General features: G+C 39.9%; 1 protein-coding gene across 1 annotated transcript in view; it reads left to right on the plus strand.

The window, feature by feature from the left end:
• Positions 1-6,980: 6,980 nt before the first annotated feature.
• The window catches only part of SCG3 (secretogranin III), a gene marked incomplete at its 3' end in the record, with an annotated part of 37,841 nt that continues 24,007 nt past the window's right edge, over positions 6,981-20,814 (plus strand). The window contains exons 1-8 of the mRNA XM_082648833.1: positions 6,981-7,107; positions 7,797-7,849; positions 8,351-8,396; positions 8,492-8,707; positions 13,416-13,558; positions 14,384-14,533; positions 17,396-17,573; positions 20,046-20,162. Of these exons, the coding sequence (XP_082504959.1) occupies positions 7,017-7,107; positions 7,797-7,849; positions 8,351-8,396; positions 8,492-8,707; positions 13,416-13,558; positions 14,384-14,533; positions 17,396-17,573; positions 20,046-20,162 (994 nt within the window). The 5' untranslated portion in view covers positions 6,981-7,016. The remainder of the gene's footprint in view (positions 7,108-7,796; positions 7,850-8,350; positions 8,397-8,491; positions 8,708-13,415; positions 13,559-14,383; positions 14,534-17,395; positions 17,574-20,045; positions 20,163-20,814) is intronic.

A 20,814-nucleotide genomic window follows, 5' to 3' on the forward strand; every position in this document is an offset into this window, starting at 1 on the left:
CAATATGTACTGTGCACTTACTATATGTCAGACACTATTCTAGATGCTTGAAATTCAGCAGTGAAAGAAAAAGTATATACAAAAAATGCCTGTGCACAAGAATCTCACAGTCTAGTTGCGGGAGAAAGAGAAATAAAATCAACAAGTGAATTATATGGTATGTTAGATGGTTAGTGCAATGGGGAAATATAAGGCAGAGAAGGGGGAGGGAGCATGTAAGGACAGGGGGTACAACTTTAAATAAGGGGGTCAGGGTATGTGTGGTAAAGGTTGGGATGCACTGCTCATATGCCAGCCACTTCAGGTCTGAAAATCTTATTCCCCTAGCTACAAAAGAACCGGTGGCGCAGTGGTTGAGAGTTCGCCTGCCGAAGCAGGGGACACGGGTTCGTGCCCCGGTCCGGGAAGATCCCACATGCCGCGGAGCGGCTGGGCCCGTGAGCCATGGCCGCTGAGCCTGCGCGTCCGGAGCCTGTGCTCCGCAGCGGGAGAGGCCACAACAGTGAGAGGCCCGCATACCACACACACACAAAAAAAACACCTCATCCAAGGTTCTGACTTCTTCCTGGGAAGGCTTACACCCAATGACTGATCTATGCAAAAGTATAAAGGCCTACTTTTTTGCTCCAACTCAAGACAGCTCTGAAGGATCATCTCTTTTTTTTTTTTTTTTTTGCGGTACGCGGGCCTCTCACTGTTGTGGCTTCTCCCGTTACAGAGCCCAGGCTCCGGACGCGCTCTGCGGCCATGGCTCACGGGCCCAGCCGCTCCGCTGCATGTGGGATCTTCCCGGACCGGGGCATGAACCCGTGTCCCCTGCATCGGCAGGCAGACTCTCAACCACTGCGCCACCGGGGAAACCCAGGATCGTTTCATCTTTAGACCTCCTTGTAGGGTTGGCTAAAGCCTCCACTGATATTGTATTGTGGCTCAATTTCTCCTGCTGGTAAATCCTTCCCATCTTTTCCCTTCCATAGGTATTGATTCAAGAGAATACTCTAAAAACTTCCTGCCTGCTCATCTCCATTTCAGAGTCTGTTTCCCAGGGAACTCGACCTGAGACAGTAGGCTTTCCTAAGACTGTGACTTCTTAGCAAAAATGTGATCTGTGTAAGGGATTAAGCCCTGAGACTATCTGGAAGAACATTCCAAGAAGAGAAAACAGCAAGTGCAAAGGCCCTGAGGCAGAAGTAGGCCTGCTGTGTTTGAGGAAGTCAAGAATGGCCTGGACTTCATGCAAGCTGAGCACATCTTGCAACAAGTACCTTGTGAAGATCCACAAGGAAACACATGCCCTCAGTAATTTAGCAAATCCTCCTAGAACACACCCTACTGAAAGGAATCCCAGGTTGTATGCGTTATCTTCCTTCCCCACAACCCCGAAACCTGTACTACAGAACAGGGAAAAAAAACCCTGGAATAATCCCCTATTCCTAATTCCCAGTGCCACAGAGGCCAGCTGTAGAGCCTGGGAGGGTGTAGGATGGGTCCTTGGGAAGCCTTAGCCCACCTCAAGCATGCCCCAGACCATCTAGCAGCTTTGCCCCTGGAAAGGGAGGGTATGGGTAGGGATGATAGAAAGGGATGGTGTCCGGCATAGTTTGGCTACTTGAGGTACACCTGCACCTTGGGAAAAGGTGTCAAACCTCATGTAAGAGAACTGCTATGGATAGATTCATAAGGTGATAAAATTCCATTCGACAAAAATTTACTGACTTCCTTATAATATACTAGGCACCAAGATAAAAACATGAATCCTGACCAGCCCCTCCCCTCAAGGAGGTCACAATAAAAAGGAAATAAAAACAATGACCGGGCACTGTAAAAATTGTTTAGAATGGCATTCAAATAGTAGCAGAATGTCATAAAAAACAAAACAACCCTTGTACTAGATTTTAATTTACCCTCTGCTGACCTTATCACAATCTATTCTCATATCCCAGAAGGAGATAATTCATTACAATTGTCTGAAACATAATAGAATATGTTTTTAGTATATAAAATTGAATTATTGAATTAAATATAGATTATATTGCTTTATTGAGTTTTTTTCCTGTTTATTAAACAAGTACATATGCATGTTGAAAATTCAAGGAATTCTGAACTGCCTAATTAACAAAGAAAAAAAGTCCTAACCTGGTAACCACTGTAAACATTATGGGAAATAAAATTTTCAGATCACTATTTACAATCACACACAGGCACACACACACAATTTTTATAATAGGAATCATACCGCTAATAGGCCACTTGATTTTTTTACTCAATAATGTTTAATCTATCTTAAATATCAATACTACATTCTACAGTGTAGTGAGCATCTGTTGTTTTTGTTTGCCTTACACCCTCACCCTGATTCCTTCTGGGAAACTGCTCTACACTTGTATCTCTGGAGAGAGCCCTTGTATGACTCACACATTCCTCCCATGACCTCTGGAGCAAGAGATTGACACAATCTGGTTCAATCATGGTACAAATGAGGTAAGTGAACAACAAAACTCTTTGCCACCCAGCTGCCTTGTCCTCCTTCCCACTCTCAGATTCAGTGTTGGCACTTTGCACTCTGTAGGTGGCCTATCACATCTTGTCATTTGGGCCCATTTTCTCTATTCATATACTCTTTGCATTTCCATGTTTTTACTTTCCTTGTTTTCGTCTTTCTATTTGCTCATTTCCATCATCCTTCGTTACTTCAACTTTCCTCTGATGGTGAATTTCCAGATTCCACATTTCTCTTTTGAGCTACACCAGTAGCCATCTCTAGTGTTGGCATTCTGTGTCAGTCTTTTCAACAGCAATGGATCCATTCCTATAGCTCTGTATCTGTGTGAGCCTTTGCCAGCTCTGGATCTCTATTTTTAGGCCTTTCATGAATACTCTTCTGCAAGCCTACTCTTTGGTAAAGAAAATGCTGAGTGGATGATCATGCTGACAGAGTGACTAACAGCTCTTGAAGGAACTGGCAGCTCCTGGCCCTGCAAGACTGTCATGATCCTCCAATGTGGGACAGCCATCATGGTCTCAGCATTTGAAGACTAAAGGTAAACAGGCAACCCTTCATCACTTCATTCATTTACTTAAGCAAATGGATTTCCAGATGCTGTAAGAAGGGCTGAGAAGTGAAGGGTAAGCAAGATAAGATCCTTTCCCTTAAAGAGTTCACAATTTAGTGGGATAGACAGCTAAATATGTAAGGAGATAATTACAGTGAGAGATACGATTTTATAAATATGTGTATATTTTCTTAGAAAAACATGCACCAAAAGGAAATATGCCCAAAGTTAGCAGTGGTTGTCTCTATCAGATAATTTTTCTCCTTTTTACTTCCTGTCTTTTCAAAATTTTTCCTTCAGTGTATATTTATTATTTTTGAAATGAAGAGAAAAGAATCATGTACAAAAAGGAGTACAATGGGATACATGCTACACTGGAAGTGTGCACAGTATTCTAAGGAAGCAACTAACTTGTCTGGGGAAGGGAAAGAAAACCTTGCAATATCTTATACTAATATGGGTCTCTCACAGGCCAACCAAATGCAACATATGGCCTTATTTGGATTCTGGTGTAAGCAAACCATCTGTAAAAATATTTATAAGGCAAGTGGGGAAATTTGAACTCTAACTAGATATGTGATGATACAAAAGGAATATTATTATTATGAGATATGATAAAGGTATTACAGTAATGCTAGGACAAAAAAGAACCTAATCCTTTAGGTAAACATACTGACATACTTGTGGATGAAATGATACGAAGTTTGGGATTTTTACACATAAATCATCCATTGGTTGGGAATATAAAATAAAAACAGTGGTCATGGGCTTCCCTGGTGGCGCAGTGGTTGAGAGTCCGCCTGCGGATGCAGGGGAAACGGGTTCGTGCCCCGGTCCGGGAGGATCCCACATGCCGCGGAGCGGCTGGGCCTGTGAGCCATGACCGCTGGGCCTGCGCGCCCGGAACCTGTGCTCCACAACACGAGAGGCCACAACAGTGAGAGGCCCGCGTACCGCAAAAAACAACAACAACAACAAAAAAAACCAGTGGTCATGAGTTAATGATTATTGAAGTTAGGTAATGAATTCAAGCAGTTTGTTTCAGTATTTTTACTCCTTTTGTGTTTGTCTGAAATTTTCTGTAATATAATATGCAATAATAATTAATACAAAATTTTTCCTCTAATAAATATAAACAAGTTCAAATATCTCTATCTTCAAGACTCAGCACAAAAGGCATCTTCTATACCAGTGAATGAGCATACAACAATCAAACCATGTGTGTGTTCACACATATACAAACAGCACTGACAAAGTCACTGTGCATTGTATGTTGTCTATTTCATGATCACCTGATCTGTGTCAATGACACGTCTCTTGCAACTTCAACATATATTTTTATATTATTCAATGTTTATAGTGTGCTTACACACAATAATCAAATATTTTAATTTTTTATTATTAAGGAAAGAGATCTTCTCTTTGAAACCTTTCCTGATCATTCACTCCATTATTTGCACCCCACCCGAACTCTGCACATACAACAGGGAACCCATAACACACTCTCATGTTTATTTGTTCACTTACATTTAAGTGAGATCAATGTGTAACACATGAAACCTATTCAGTAAATAGTTGTGGTGGTGCTTGTTATAATCACAGTCCTTTCTTTCAGGCTATAAGACCAGCAGTGACCATACCTTACTTATCTTTGTATACCCAGCAATTATCTCAATACCTGGTACATTTTGAGTACTCAATAAATATCTCTTAAATGAATGAATGAATAAATGAAACTTTATCTCTTAAATGAATGAATAAATGAAACTTAGGATTACTCCACTCATAGACCGATACTACGTCTGGCAGAAACATCCGTAAGACTGAGGAATGTAAATGACTCCGTGCCTTACAGTTTACTCAGTGCTCCACAGCTCATTTGGTCAGCAACAGAACATGTTCTTAGATTTAACACAGTCACTTTGAGTACAAATGGCGGAGAAAAGTCAAATACCTTTTTCATTTTTGGCAAGCAATGCATCGTGCTCAATAGCCATCCCTTCCCTTAATTCCATCCTGAGTCCCTCCCAGCTGCAAACATACATTGTGGGGAGAAGTAAGTTAAGGACAGGACAAAGGACGCAGTGAGGCTGAGGCGACAGAGTAAATCTCAGTGACTGACTATTTCACCTAATATTTGGTAATGTTTATGAGAAGCTGAAAACACTTCATAACTTATTTTTTAGGCTGTGTCAAAATATTCCTGGCATCAAAATGATTTGATCCAGACATGTACTCAATTGTTCTCCACAATTACACTGTAAGGTAAACAGAGCCTGCCACCTCTGTTTTAAAGAAGAGGAAATTTGCCCTTCACTTGGCTGGGATTTTAAATTGGGAGACAATATTTTTCATGCAGCCTACTGGGATATTAATGCTATGTCATCACTGCCAAGAAACAACTATTTGTTTCGAAGTAGGTGTTAGAGCAAAAGTACTCTTTAGATTCTTAAAGAAAGTATTTGAGTGATATCCAAATTCAAAGACCTCCAGAATGAGGGAGATGCATCTGTTTATTTTTAGGTACTTGAACAACTAACTTGCTCCTTGAAAAGCCGGGGTGCAGAAATCAAAGGCCTGATTGTGCTGAATTCTTCTCTTTGGTCATTATTCAGACTAGTTCCCAGCATGCCACAGTCCAAAGGAAAGGGTCCAAGCTCTGTTTAAAAATCAGAGACTAAACAGCTTACTCAGCACCCTGCTCACATTAGTGTTGCTTGTATTCATCATTTTAAAGTCTTTTGATAGCTCCTTTTATGCAATAATCTTAGGCTTCTGGGAATATTCTCAAAATATAGGAAGAACCTCCCTGACCTAGTTATGATGAAAAATGCTTTTCATGACTACCCACTCTCTTCAAGGAATGCTGGAACAACCAAGTCCTTAGGCATAATTGAATCCTAGGGAAGAATTTTACAAAAGTGCTGCTTTTCTTTTTCTTTTTCTTTTTTTCCTTTCTTTCTTTGAAGAGGGGTTTCCCACGGTGAGGAAGGGGAAATTTTTTATTGAAACTGGCCCCTATTGCTCACCTACCCTGGACTGATGAGGATATTCACCCTTAGGGGAACCAACGATGATTTTTGTTGTTGTTGTTCTGTTTCCTCATCTAGGAGAGTGAGAGTGTGCTGCAGCAATCTATTTGAAAGAATGTTCCTTAAATATCCCAATTCAAAGGACTCCATAGAGCTGAGACCCAAATAAGAGCACCAAGGGAGCCCTGGTACGTCAACCCAAATCACAAAAGGCATGGCTTTTCTAAGAATATAAGAATTATATCTACCTTTTAGGTACAGAAGGTGGAATGGAAAGAAGTGCTTTTTGGAGACGGTATCCCAGAATAATCTCTAAGCAGAACCCCTTGCACAAGATTATCCAGCTTTCCTTGACGGGTGCACGGGCAGAGAAGGCATTTGGTCCCTGAGGTAACGTTTACTTGGGAGGTTACGACAACGATGTGCACGTTTACAGCAATCCAGGTGACCGTGAGCGCAGGAGCACCTCTAGGACTGCGGCACCGAAAATACGCTAGCTATTCTGTCGTCCTCCCCGCTTCCACTCGCTGTGGGGATTGGAGCAGCTTCCGAGTCGCTGACACCACCCCTTCCCGCCTCTGGCTCGCAGGGAGCATGCGTTTCCATCCTCACTTCCTCTCAAGGAGGGAGCGAGAATAAGGTGACGCCCTAGCCGACCCGCTGACCGCTCCGCGTCACAGGAACTTCAGCACCCACGGGGCGGACAGCGCTTTCCTCCACCTGAAGACCTGAGTCCCGAGCGCCCAGAGTCTTTCTCATCCCTTTACTCCGGAGCCGCAGAGAGCTCCACCAGCTCCGAGCCCCCGCCACTCGCCCTCCCTGCGCCCGCCCTCCTAGCTCTTCCTGTTTTTACTCCTCCTTTTCATTCATAACAAAAGCTATAGCTCCGGGAGCCCGGCGCCAGGCTGTTTCTGAAGCCAAGCGTGGAAGAATGGGGTTCCTTTGGACCGGCACTTGGATTGTGGTGTTGGTGCTCCACAGCAGCCCAATTCAAGCTTTCCCCAAACCGGCAGGCAGCCAAGGTACGTGGACACTTTTCTGCCCACCTCCCTTTTATTTCGCCATGAAAAGGTAAAGCTTGGTGTAATCCGCGAGCTGTAAATCACCTTGCCTCATTTTCTGATCACGTCATATCCGTGCATATTGACAGAGAAATCAGTTCGAATTTAGAGCCAGAAGACAGATTTTCCTCCCTCACTTTTTACATGATAGAACAATAATATAAGTTGTTTTGAAAGATCTTATTTTGAAATTGGGAGGGGATGGCTTTCCCGCCTAATATATGGCTTGGTTTTTTTTGTTTGTTTGTTTTTTTCCTAGTCATCTTACAACCTTTCTCAGATATTCTATTCATAAAACGTGCAGTGTATGAAGAAAGCTTTTAATGTGCCAATAATACCAATCCAGACTATGCTCTGTCTAGTTGAAAACAGCTGGTAAACCAAGTGTTAGAACAATATGTTAGATTTCTGGTCAAAAAAAAAAAAAGAAAAAGTGTAATTCTATTAACTCAGGAAATACACCAAGATAATAAGCAAGGCAACACTGATAATCATCGTTATTGGATAATCTTGATAATCTCTGTTAATATATATATTTGTTTCACAGTGATCCAAAAATATTTCTCCTTTTATTTTGAAAATTTTATTTAATGAGACATATTGTCTTTCCAATGAACAATTAAATTTGTATTTGTGTGTGTTTATTCTAGAGAAACCCCTACATAATAGAGAATTAAGTGCAGAAAGACCTTTGAATGAGCAGGTAGGTCGGAAGTAAAATTATAAATGCTATTCCATTTTATTTTAGTTATCATTATTTAATGTAACTATGCCGCAAATTTTTAGCCATTTTGAATTCACAAACCTCAGGAGCTTAATAATAAACACTGAAATTATGATGGGAAATATAATTTTGGTAATTTTTATGTCCCAACAGTTAAATATAGAGAGTTCAGTATAATGCAAAGAGCTGCCTGCATAATAAGCCAGTAAGCGCAACATCACATCCATTCTATTGTAAGATTTCTTTATCAGAGATTTATCTTTTACCAATATTATCAGAGAGGGAATTAATATTTATAGACCATCTGCCCTTTATTTTATCTCATTTAATCCTTATGACATACTTTGAGATAGAAATTATTAACTACATCTTACAAACAAGAAAGCTAAGTCCCATGGAGATTGAATTATTGAGCTGTCATATGTGGTAAGTGGTGGAGTAATGATTTAAAGCCAGGTCTATCTCCTGTTTCTTTCACAGATTGCTGAAGCAGAAGCAGACAAGATTAAAAAAACATACCCTTCAGGTAATAAGAAATTACATTGATGTTAATTTAAATAATGTAGGCTATGAGAAGCTTAACTAAAACGGATGTGCCTGGTTTGGGGGCTTTTCTTCCAGAAAACAAGCCAGGTGAGAGCAATTATTCCTTTGTTGATAACTTGAACCTGCTAAAGGCTATAACAGAAAAGGAAAAGAATGACAAGGAAAGACAGTCCGTAAAAAGTTCTCCAAATGATAATAAATTGAACCTGGAAGATGTTGATTCAACCAAGAATCGAAGACTGATTGATGATTATGATTCTACTAAGAGTGGACTGGATCATAAATTTCAAGGTAAATGAAGAAAAAGAAGTTTTGCTACCTATTTTCTCTAATTTGGAGTTTCCCATTATGGGTTAAGAGAAAGTTCTATATTTTAAAAATATCTCTTACACACTTACAATCCTTTATTAGTCATGTCCAAAATTGAGATAAAGCCCAAACTTACTGATAATGTGCAAAGCTCCAGCTCCACAGAAGCCCAGATTTTATTTTCTCTTTAAAGCTTCCTTTACTGATGCTTTGAAAAACATTTAAATCTACTCTCTATATTTTATGTTATTGAATTCATTTTAACATTCCAATTTAACTATTAGTACAAGCAAAATATCATAATTCTCAAACAATTAAATCAACAAAATACCCCCCCTCCCCAAGAGGAATATTCGTCACTCCCTTTTCAGTGTTCTCTTCCTAGCTATATCCTTTCTCCCTAGGTCATTCTAACCTTTCCACAGTTTCCGTTACCATCTATATCCTGATGTTTCATATCACTAGCCCAGAATGCTCTGAACTATAGACCTATATCTAGCTAACTACCGACTTATCTTCCCTTGGAAGTCTCAGATGCACCTCAAACTTAACATGTCTAAGATTAAATTCATAATTTCTGTACACCTTACAACTTAGCCCTCTTTCCTCTAGGAAAGGCACTACTATACATCCAGCTTTTCAAGACAAATCTATGAGTCAAACTATTTCTTTTTTTCTTTACCTTTCAAATTCTAATCCACCAGTCTTAGCAATTTTATCTCCTATGTATCTCTCAAAATCTTTTTCTCTATCCCCAATCACCTCCATCTTTTTCCAAGCTCCAATCATGTCTCATTTGAACTAGAGCAAAATCTTCCAATGGATCTTCTAGCATTCGCTCTGACCCTCTCCATCTTATCCTTCATGTAGCAGCCAGAGTGATCTTTTCAACACACAAACATGAGCATGTCTCTGTTTTGCATAAAACCTGTTAATAGATTCCCATTTCTCTTAGGATAAAACCCCAAATCCTTAACGTGACTTCTACAGTCCTACATGGGCTGTCTACTTCTCTAGGTTCATCCAGCGCACATGATCTGATAGAAACCTTATTTCCTTCCTTCATGGCACTTACTGCAGTTTGTAATTTTACATCCTTGAGTGTGACTACTTCTGATTTATCTTTTTCTCCTAAACTCAACTGAAAACTCCATGAGAACAGAGACGGTGTAGTCCAAGTGTCTGGAGCTCGTGAATTTGTTGCATGGATTGATAAATGAACAAATGCACAAATAAAAGAATACATGAGGGAGTAAATTAACTATTGTACCTAGGCATTGAGGTCTTCCTCAGTGTGTCTTCTATTCTGAGTACTGGTGCTTAGGAGTGACTACAGATTTTCTTATGTGTCTTAATTCTTTTCCACGGACCACAAGAGAATTATACTGATTATCTCTGTCAGAAAACGACTGCCAATTAAATTTGACTTTTATAGGCTATTGTAGCCTGAGGAGAATTCAGAAGTGTGTTTTATATAGATGGCGTGGGGGAGATGGTCTATATTTTGACACATTTCATATTGTATACTATTCAGGGAAATGTTTTGGGGGTTTTTTTGTGTGAGGGTTTTGTTTTTGTTTTTGTTGTTGTTGTTTTGTTTTGGCTGTGCTGTGCATGGCTTGCGGGATATTAGTTCCCCGACCAGGGATTGAACGCGGACCCATGGGAGTGGAAGCGATGAGTCCTAACCACTGGACCACAAGGGAATTCCCAGGGACATTTTTTTTTTGAATTCTACTTTTTAAACTAAGACATTTGGGCTAGAAATAAATAGGCACTGGGCATAGCCCCATGAAAAATAGATTTAACCACTTTGATTGAATTGACCATTTGATTTAATAAAATAAAAAAATAGTCTAAAGTTTGTTTGACTGCATTTTTTGGTCAGATGGGCTGTACATGCAAACAGAGGCAGATCTGTTTGTGATCTGATCACTAACTTTAGCAACTTATGTTTAAATTGTTCAACATTTTATTAACATGCAAATAGGTTCAGAACTACCAAGTGCTAGTTTTGATGGTTCCAGGTTTACCCTAGGGGTCATTTTAAGTCCACTTGAGTATACAAAAAAGATTCTTGGAGAGAATGATATGAGTGAATTGCTGATTTTCTCTCATACCCTGGTAATGCTGGAACCAGAAGGTTTGGGACCACTCAGGTGACTAGAACCTCAGAGGTATGCAGACTTACATCCCAGAAGGGAGGACAAGGGGCCTAACTTCTGCAGGGTGCTTTTATACCTTTAGGAAACCTCTAAATGGGCTTGTGCTATAGGACCCACCAATTCTCCGTCTCAGTGTTTTCTACAGTATGTATGATTCAGGATTTTTGTAAGTTTCTTTTAGGAAATAGTGCTTTGTGGCTCCTGTGTGCACTCACCAAACAAATATTCATTGAGCAATTACTATGTATCAGTCTATGAGCTAGACAGTAAGCTCTGTGCAGTTAGGGACCACATCTAAACTCCTTATCACTCTCTTTCCAGTCCTGGCCCATATTAAGACTTTAATACAAATATATTGAATACATGAAGGCCAAGTGCCATATTAGATGCCTGGAGATTCAAATGTAACTGAGCAGATGACAACTTTGAACAAGGCCCTTTCGCATCCACTTAGAGTTGTAAATGCTTTAAAAACTTATAAATATTGAACTCATGTCTGGTTTCCCTCTGAGGTCTGTATAGGAGGGTGAAACACCCCTTCACGAGCAGTAGAGAAGCCATTCTGAGTAATTCTGTCCATTGTAGAGGAGCAGGGGAAATCACTGGAAGGCAAGGAGCATTGCCCACCTGCTCAACTATCAACCCCATCTAGCGAAGCTCTGCTAGGGGAGCCTGAAGTTCCTGGCTCAAGAGAATACAGCATTGCAGAGGAGGAAGCTATTTCTTCAGAGTGTTGCTAATGTTCTTCCTGTTGTGAAGTAAATGAACTGAAAAACAGTCATCTCATTTATTTTCCAGCTTCAGCAGGCAACCACTATTCTTCCTTTTTCAGATCCCAAGGAATAAGTGGGAAGGGAAATAAATGCTTCCACCTCTGCATAGACCCAGGGAAGTGTCTGCTCCACATATTCCCGAGAGTCTGACTTGCAACCCACAAATGGAAAAATCAGACCTAAGTGATAGTGAGTCTCTGCTCCTGAAAAACATGGGTGATGAGCCCAATTTTCAGTCAGCCAGGAGGGGAACTGATTTTACAGGGTTTTCTAAGGGACTTTTCTGCTCATTCATCACGCTGGTACACAGGACTCAAAGGGCTCACAGCTCATGGGTTGGCCAACAATTCAGCAATCATATACTGTCAGAGAACTTCCAGCCCTCTGTGTGTACTCACCCTGCTCATTTTCCTAAGCTTCTTTCCAAACAGCAAGAAGAGGATATTCTGCCTGAGGCTGCACATACTTCCAGCTTCATAGAGTCTAGAAGAAGTCTATGAATCCCCAGGAGCTATGGAAGAAAAGGAGAGAATCAGAATAGAAATATGTACTAGGTTCTTCTTTCTTTGAGTGAATATCAGAATTATTAGGGTAGGATTTGGCTAGGGATGCAATGTCTATTTTCTCTAGAAGATAATTGTAGTTCCCTTATTTCAGGTACAAATCTACGGTTCATAAAACTACGTTAACTTTCATACGATACTTTGCAATTTAAAAGGTGCTTTTACATCTTATTCCATTTGATCCTCACAATCCCATGAAATAGATACTCTTTTTAACTTCCTTTACAGTGGTCCAAGGATATATAGATAACAAGAGGGATCACTGGAGCTAAATTTCTGATCTTTCCAAGCTGCCTAGAAGTGACAGGTTAAATGCCTTGTAAACTTGCATATATGAATATACTGTTCCATGTGGTATAGATTGGAAAAGACCAGTTAATTCCTGGGAGTGCTCTGTGGACATAGTGCAAAGCGTCCTTGCCACCAACCCTACTGTATCCGTCCTTTCCCTCAGGAAGGGCCCTTGCTTTAGTCTGGAGTAGTGCTGCCAAATGTATTCCCAGGAAAGCCAAGGATACATATCTGCGAGCTTCTCTGCTGAGATTTACATAGATTTATATATTGCTTTGTGCAAACCTGTGATCACATTTCAAAAGCTTAAATTCCAGGCACATAAAATAAGTTCCCCATTCTCTGGAGAAAGAGGCTTGTCACATTAAGCTGCCTTACATAAAGGTGCCCTGACACATACTCACAAGTAAACAGTTATTCCAGGTAAGTCATAAAATCTTCAGTACATACTCTCTGATTCTGGGTGTAAGGCAGGTTTCCCCACCCCCAGCCCAGGAATTTGCCTGCAAAGGGAGTACATTAATACAAATCTACTCTTGTGGGGAAATGGAATATCGAATTATATAATATATAGAAGGGTGCTTTGAACAATACTGCATACTATCTAACAGTATTTTACTTTTTGTACTATTAGTGCTAAAAACGGAGAGGCCTTTTGTGTTATTTTCAGATCTTCCTCCTATAATCACATAAGCAGCTTTCAGAACTTCCATTATCATCCCAGGTTCTTAACTTGAAGTCAAATTTTATTTTAAACCAAGAGTTTACATGGACTAAGCACCACCTTAAACATATTCCAAACATATTTGAGTGTACAAGATATAGATTATAAATCGAATGTAATCCAAGAAATAGGTCTGTGACCACCACAACGTGAAGTTGTGATTGCTCTGTCTAGATGATCCAGATGGCCTTCATCAACTAGATGGAACTTCTTTAACTGCTGAAGACATTGTCCAGAAAATTGCTACCAGGATTTATGAGGAAAATGACAGAGGAGTATTTGACAAGATCGTTTCTAAACTGCTGAATCTTGGCCTAGTAAGTCATATGCATGAGAATGAACCAAATCTTAGGTTGGAATATGCTAAGAAACCAAGCCACTTCATTCAAAGAGCCAAATGTTTATAACGCATCTACTTTATACCAGTCACCATGGGTCTCGAGGACAAGTAAGACACCACTCTTTCCCTCTAGGAATTTATGGTTTATCAGAGGCACTAGACAAGTACGCAAGTGCTCATGATGCAAGGTGCATAAGAACCATCTGAGTGGTTCAGTGTGCCAGAGGGTGGATTATATCCAGTTATGCAATAAGGAAAAGCTTCAGAGGAGGAGGTGTTTGAAGTGAGCTTAGAAGGATGGTTGGGATTTAACCAGCAGAAGTTTAAAAAAAAATGTGTTAGATGAGAAGGAAATAAGATGTGCAAAGCCACACAATGATTGGGAAGCCCTAAGCAATTCAAACTGACCCTGCCCCAGCTTGGCTCCCAGATACTAACACAGGCCTGGCAGGCTTTAGGAGAGCACTAAATTTGCAGGTTTCAAAGGTTACCTACTATGACCTGCAGCTGAGGACTGAGAAACAACCCTCAAGTTGTTTCTCAAATTAAGTATTCTGTGGGTTCCAACAGATAGGACTGATGCTTGCACAATGGGCCCAAAGACACTTCTTCCCAGGAGTGCTGAGCAGTTACTGTGAAGGCCAGCATGTAGTAGAGGCATAATCAAGGGATGTTCAGAAGAGGGACCAGAACATTCTCTAGTCTTCTAAAACTATGTGTTCAACTAAAGAGTTCAGTCCAGAATTTTTTTTAAATCACAAAAATGGGAATAACAGTTATATGTTTTGACTCTTTATAACAGATCACAGAAAGCCAGGCACACACACTGGAAGATGAAGTTGCAGAGGTTTTACAAAAACTGATCTCTAAGGAAGCCAACAGTTATGAAGAGGAACTCAATAAGCCAATGAACAGGACTGAGAGTCAGGCTGGAAAAATACCAGAGAAAGTGGTATGTATATGCAAATGTATATGCATCTATTATGTATGTGTATATGCATGTGCATGGATGTGTGTGTATACTTGTATTTGTATATAATTAATACAATCTGTGTATAATTAGTACTTCAGTTTGTGCCAAATAAGAATTGGGGTATGTGACATTTTTAGCCCACTTAAAATATATACATTAATGAAATACCAATGAGTTAAAAGATATAAATGAACTCCACTTTGAAAATAGTATAAAGATGCATGTTATATTACATAGTAAAGATTATGCCTTATACCCCAGAGTAAAATAACACATAATATTATGTGAAACGGTTATTTCACATAACAATTCATATAATCACAGTGCACTGGATCCAAGTATTTCACAACAGAAGTTGGTATCCAACTTCTGTTCACAGTGGATGTCATCATCTGCTCCCAAAACCCCAAAAAAGAAACTTGGGCTGATTTGATCCTTTTCCACACCAGCTTTTATATTCCTCAGAGCTAGTTGCCTCATGCTGCCTCTCTGTCTACCCTGTGTCCTCCCACCTGCTCCTTCCTCTTTCCATTGGCTCAGAGGTCTGTCTGTCATCCTTTACTTAGACTTGCCATTCACTTGTCCTTGTCCTTGCTGGACTCCTTGCCTCTTCATCTTTTCTTTGGCCTCAGCCAAACTACTAAAATCATTCTCTCCTCCTTGAATTCCTTTTTAAATTTCTAGATGGAGCTAACTATAGGAGGATATAAGAGGATATCAAACTCCTCACCTCTCCTTTCATTTTCTTCACCAGAGCTCCCATACCCCATGCATGGCTCTCCAACATCCTATCCCAAATACAAGGAAAAAGGGTATATAGACCTATGGTCCTATTTTAGGGAAGGCTAGAAAACAGAAATTGGTATGGATTGTTTTTGTTTTGTTTTTTACTGCTAGCCAAAAATTCTCCTTTGTTCTCCCTACTTCCAATCCCCACCATCTGCCATTTTGAAAAACAGCTTTTCAAGATCCACCCACCCTAAAAAAAAACTATCTAGATTTATCACAGAACTCATGGCTTTTACTCAAACTTACCAATCTGAACCAAAACTTACATAGCAATTTTCATGATCCTTCACTCCCATTATATACACCTTACTTCCCATCTCTAAAATGTCCATATACTTGACCTGCTCACTCATATTATCTAAATGCATAAATGCAAACAAAATATTCTTTCAGTAAATGTTTATTGAGGTACCACCTATGTACCAAACACTGGGGATAAAATGCTCATTTAAAAAGATACAATCCCTGCTCTCATTATGCTTAAGGTCTAAGGGAAGAGGTAGATGGTCTTCAAATAGTCACGTATTTTATTTTATTTTATTTTTTTAATAAATTTATTTATTTATTTTTGGCTGTGTTGGGTCTTCGTTGCTGCGCGCAGGTTTTCTCTAGTTGTAGCGAGTGGAGGCTCCTCTTCATTGCGGTGCGCGGGCTTCTCATTGCGGTGGCGTCTCTTGTTGCAGAGCATGGGCTCTAGGTGCACGGGCTTCAGTAGTTGTGGTACGTGGGCTCAGTAGTTGTGGCTCGCAGGCTCTAGAGCTCAGGCTCAGTAGTTGTAGCACACAGGCTTAGTTGCTCTGCGGCATGTGGGATCTTCCCGGACCAGGGCTCAAACTCGTATCCCCTGCATTGGCAGGCAGATTCTTAACTACTGCACCACCAGGGAAGCCCAGTCATGTATTTTAATTGTGACTGCATTAAGTACTCTGAGAAAAGAAACATGGTTCTACTAGACCTCATAAAAAAGGAACCTGTCTTGGACTTAGGCTTGGGGAAGGCTTCCCAGAGGAGGTGACTTGAGCCAAAAACTGAAGGCTGAATAGGAGTTAACTTGTGAATATGATAGGCAATATGTAGAGAAGGATGTGTGGAGTACCCAAGTAACTGAAACAAGGACAGTGTGGCTGCCACACAGAGAGAGCAATGAGAGATGAGACTGGGGAGGTGGACCCAGGCCAGATCAGCAGGGTCTTATCAGCCATGTACAGATTCTGATCTTTATCATAAGAGCAATGGGAAAACACTGAAGGATTTTAAGCAAAGGACTTACATGATCATATTTTTAAAAAGATAACTGGCTACAACGTGGAAAATGCAGGGTTGGGAATAGATTGGAAGGTGGGTGGTGTACCAGTTAAAAAGTAAGAAGTGTAGGTAGCTTGGACTAGAGTGGGGTAGTGGAGAAAGTGAGAAATGTACAAATTTGGGATAAATTTAGACAGTATGGCCAATAAGGCTACTGATGGATCGAATGCAGGGAAATGAAGAGGCAAGAAAGGCTCTTACATTTCTGTCTAGTTCACTCAGTGGAGAATGGATCATTAAGATAGGGAACACTGGACACACATCAGGTTTGGGAAAAAGAGTCTTGTGTACCCTCCCAGCCAGCGTTTAAAATGTCACCCAGGAATCACTAAGGTATGATTGCTCTGCTAGCATTAGACATTGTGACAGGCTTTCCTGTATCTTGGCACCATCCCTCTTGGTAGATTCTATAAACTCAAAGCTCCCCTCCTTGGTGAAAGGCAGTTTTATGAAGAAACACTCATGAGAACTAGTGGAGGGAAACTTGGCCAGGGCAGGAACCTGTCTATTCTCCCCTGAGCAGGAGCCAGGGTCTTCAGGTAAAGCACCTGTCTCTAAATCCCAATGATCTTCCCATGTAACTAGATGCCCACACGCCTGCAAAAGAGTTTGATCCTGCAGGAGCTTACAAAGGAAGAGATATTCTTGCACTTCAATTCAAGCGCGTCACAGAGGAAAGAATCATCCTGGATTGTCATCAGTTCTAACAAAAATGTTTATTTTGTATTGATTTTTCCCCCACTGTAGACTCCAATGGGAGCAATTCAGGATGGTTTTACTAATGGAGAAAATGATGAAACAGTGTCTAACACCTTAACCTTGACAAATGGCTTGGAAAGGAGAACTAAAACCTACAGTGAAGACAACTTTGAGGAACTCCAGTATTTCCCAAACTTCTATGCACTACTGAAAAGTATTGATTCAGGTAAACATTGTTTTCTGACCATGTGGAATAGAAACAGTAATTCCAGGAAATGTGTGGGTGGGGTTTTTTTCTTCCTGTTTTCAATTTCTAAATTCAACCATCAATGACGTATATTATGGCCTCAGGGAAAATAGTTCACATTGATTTTTTTCAAAAGAAGTGTACTAGCCATGGAAATATTTAGGAAAGGGTAATCAGGAAAGGTGGAATTTCTGGATAATTTAATCTTCATGTTAACAGAGGGTTCATTTATTTGTTCAATAAACAGGTATTGAACACATGCTGTGTTCCTGGGATTGTAGTGAACCTTGTACCGATATAGGGATGAATCAGAGTGTTCCCGGCCTGACCCATTTCAGCCTCAACTTTTATTGCAAGTCTCTTTTCAAAAAGGCTTTATTTTCCTCTCTTAGTAAGAACAGTGTATGGAACATAATTTATTATTTTTAAATGATTCAGAATTTTGCTTTTTAGATATTTTCAACTTGTCTTCAAATGAATTGAACTAAACATTGGACTAATGAAGGTCAGGAGCCCAAAACACGCTTGGGAAATGTTCTGCTTTTTTTTTAAAAAAAAGTCCTTAATGTGTTGCTCTCTTTTCTTTTTTATGTGCACCAAAATAAGTTGACTGAAGATTTCAGTTCATGTTTATTTTTGGTTAATCTGCAAGGAGGATAATAATGTGCCAATTTTCTGTTGTTATTGTCCATATAGCTGCCCTGCACTGCCTTATAGCTTTTCTTCTTCCTGTTTAAAGATTCATCGCCAGTTTGAACATTTGTAATAAAGACTTCTGTAATTGTAACATCTTTCCCCAAGAAGTGACCTTAGAGTAGACTTCATTTCTGGGGAACATCCTTTTGTCCTTCAATCCCAGACATTGGCCAGATGGCACCAGCCCCCCTGCTGGTGTCTGCAGGGCTTGTACATCTTGAGGGTCTATTCTTGCCCCACTGGTTGGCAGATACCCAGCTCAGAACCTCTGTCATCCTGGTGAATCACTTCTTGTCAGTGAAGTGTATCAGCATAATACCAAATATTTATATGGATGTGACCTTGAGCAAATAATGTGATTGCTGAAGTTATTATTTACCTGCCCTTTTCCAGGATTTCTCTCCCGCACCTCTTCTCCCACCTTCCTCTCTCCCAACTTTGTGACTTTTGTGGTATTTTTAAGATTCCACTGTATGGAATATTCTTTATTTTGTGTGTTTTTATCTTTCAGTTTCCTTGACCCCATTCCTTATTGCCTTTGTTTTTATAGACTTTTAATTTGAATACTTACACTGAGGTCTTTGATAGTACCCATCTTTTTTACCCAGGGTCTGAACCAATTGAGAAAACCGAAGTATCTTTGCTACTGATACAGACCGGGTTGTAGAATGTAGCTTGGTGTGAGAGCCAGCAGTGGGCTTGTCTACTCCCTACCCCCAGTCTAGCTCTTGGAACAGCCAATCCTGGAAGAGTTTGAGTCTGCACAGCAGGCACATTTTTCAGTTCCCTGCCTTCCACTGTTCCAGGGGAATGGGAAGAAGAAAGATTCCAAATCCCCATCCTTCAAGAAAAGTAGACTAATGGCTGTTGGCTACCAACCTCATCTGTGAGGAGGATGAAAAAATGGGGGGAAAGGCTAGAAGTATGTAGAGAAAATCCTTCCTGGCAGCTGAAAGAATAGGGAAACAGTTCTCTAGCAACTTAGTTTTTCTTTCCTTCAAAAATGGAAATAGCTTTTTTTTTCTGATTTTAGAACTAATATAGCCACTGAACTATTATGGAGTCATTGGCCATCTTGTTCTATCAGGATACAGAACAGTATGTCACATATGAAGTTTCCAAGAAACTGTTAGTAGTGGTTGCTTATAGGAAGTAGTAGTTGTGGGGAGGGAGAGGAAGAGAATATTGCTTTCACTATTTACTTCTGTACCACTGGAATATTTTCACTATATGCGTTTATTCCTTCAAATGAAATAAATGTTAGAAAGCAATATATACTACTGTTAAAAAGTCAACATTGCATTTAAAAAATAAAGAAACATGTGTGTCCCTATTTCAAATATTAAGCTTGATTAATGAAAACAGGTCATTCCTTCCCTCAAAAACATACAACCAGAGTAGAGAAAGGTTGTTGGGTTACCAGTCTTCTAACTTTCCTTTTGAGTTTATATTATCTCAGGTTGCAAACTGTCTCTATCATCTACTCTATCAATAAAATATTTTAGATTAAGGTAAACCGTTTTGGAGAAGTTATAATTACCCATTTCTGAAAAAGTTCAGTATACCTGTACATTGTTCTGTATTACCAATCAAGTCTTGGGCTTTTCAGAAATTAAATATATTTTAGCTATAAATGGTTTAGCTATATATGTAGGGAGAACTATTTCAATAAGATGCTGTATTTCATAAATGAACATTGAAAGATGAAGCTATACTCCACTAGTCCTTAAAAAATTATTTTGTCCTTTTATATAGAAAAAGAGGCAAAAGAGAAAGAAACCTTGATTACTATCATGAAAACGTTGATTGACTTTGTGAAGATGATGGTAAAATATGGCACCATATCTCCAGAAGAAGGTGTTTCCTACCTTGGTGAGAGTCCTACCTCTTTTGTTTTCACAGTGGTTAGTTTTCATTGTCCAAAATGAATGAGGGATTTGGCAACAATTATTTTACTAATTGGATAATTTATGCCAAAGTAGCCTGAATCATCCGGGTAATCAGAATTGCCCAGCTTGACAACGCATACAAAGAAAATTAACTAGACATTTTCAGCTCTTTATATTTACAGATCCAGTTCAAATACAGACATTTCACCTTTGTTATATTTTGTCTTATTAACATTTTCTAATAATCTCGCCAGAGATAATATTATTAAAATTTGACTTTTTTTTTCCCCAATTGTGTTTGCATGGTTTGGGACAAAAAGAGTCTTGATTTTAACCAGTGCGGCCTGTGTGTGGTGAGGAGGAAGGAGCACTGGACTAGGCATCAGAAGTTCTGCTTCCTGGTCCCAGCTCTGCCTCAGACCAGGTCTGTCATGCTGGGGAAGGCACTCACCTTTCTGGACCTCAGTTTCTGTATCTGTGAAATAAAGGACTCTGTTACCTCTAACCGGGGCTGGTAAACTACTGGCCATGGGCCAGTCTGTCCCATCACCTATCTTTGTATAGCACACAAGCTAAAAACAGCTTTTCCATTTTTAAATGGTTGAAAAAAAATAAAAATAATAGTGTTTTGTGAC

Source organism: Grampus griseus (assembly GCF_964374135.1).
Source record: "Grampus griseus genome assembly, chromosome: 2".
In the NCBI taxonomy this organism is placed as follows: domain Eukaryota; kingdom Metazoa; phylum Chordata; class Mammalia; order Artiodactyla; family Delphinidae; genus Grampus; species Grampus griseus.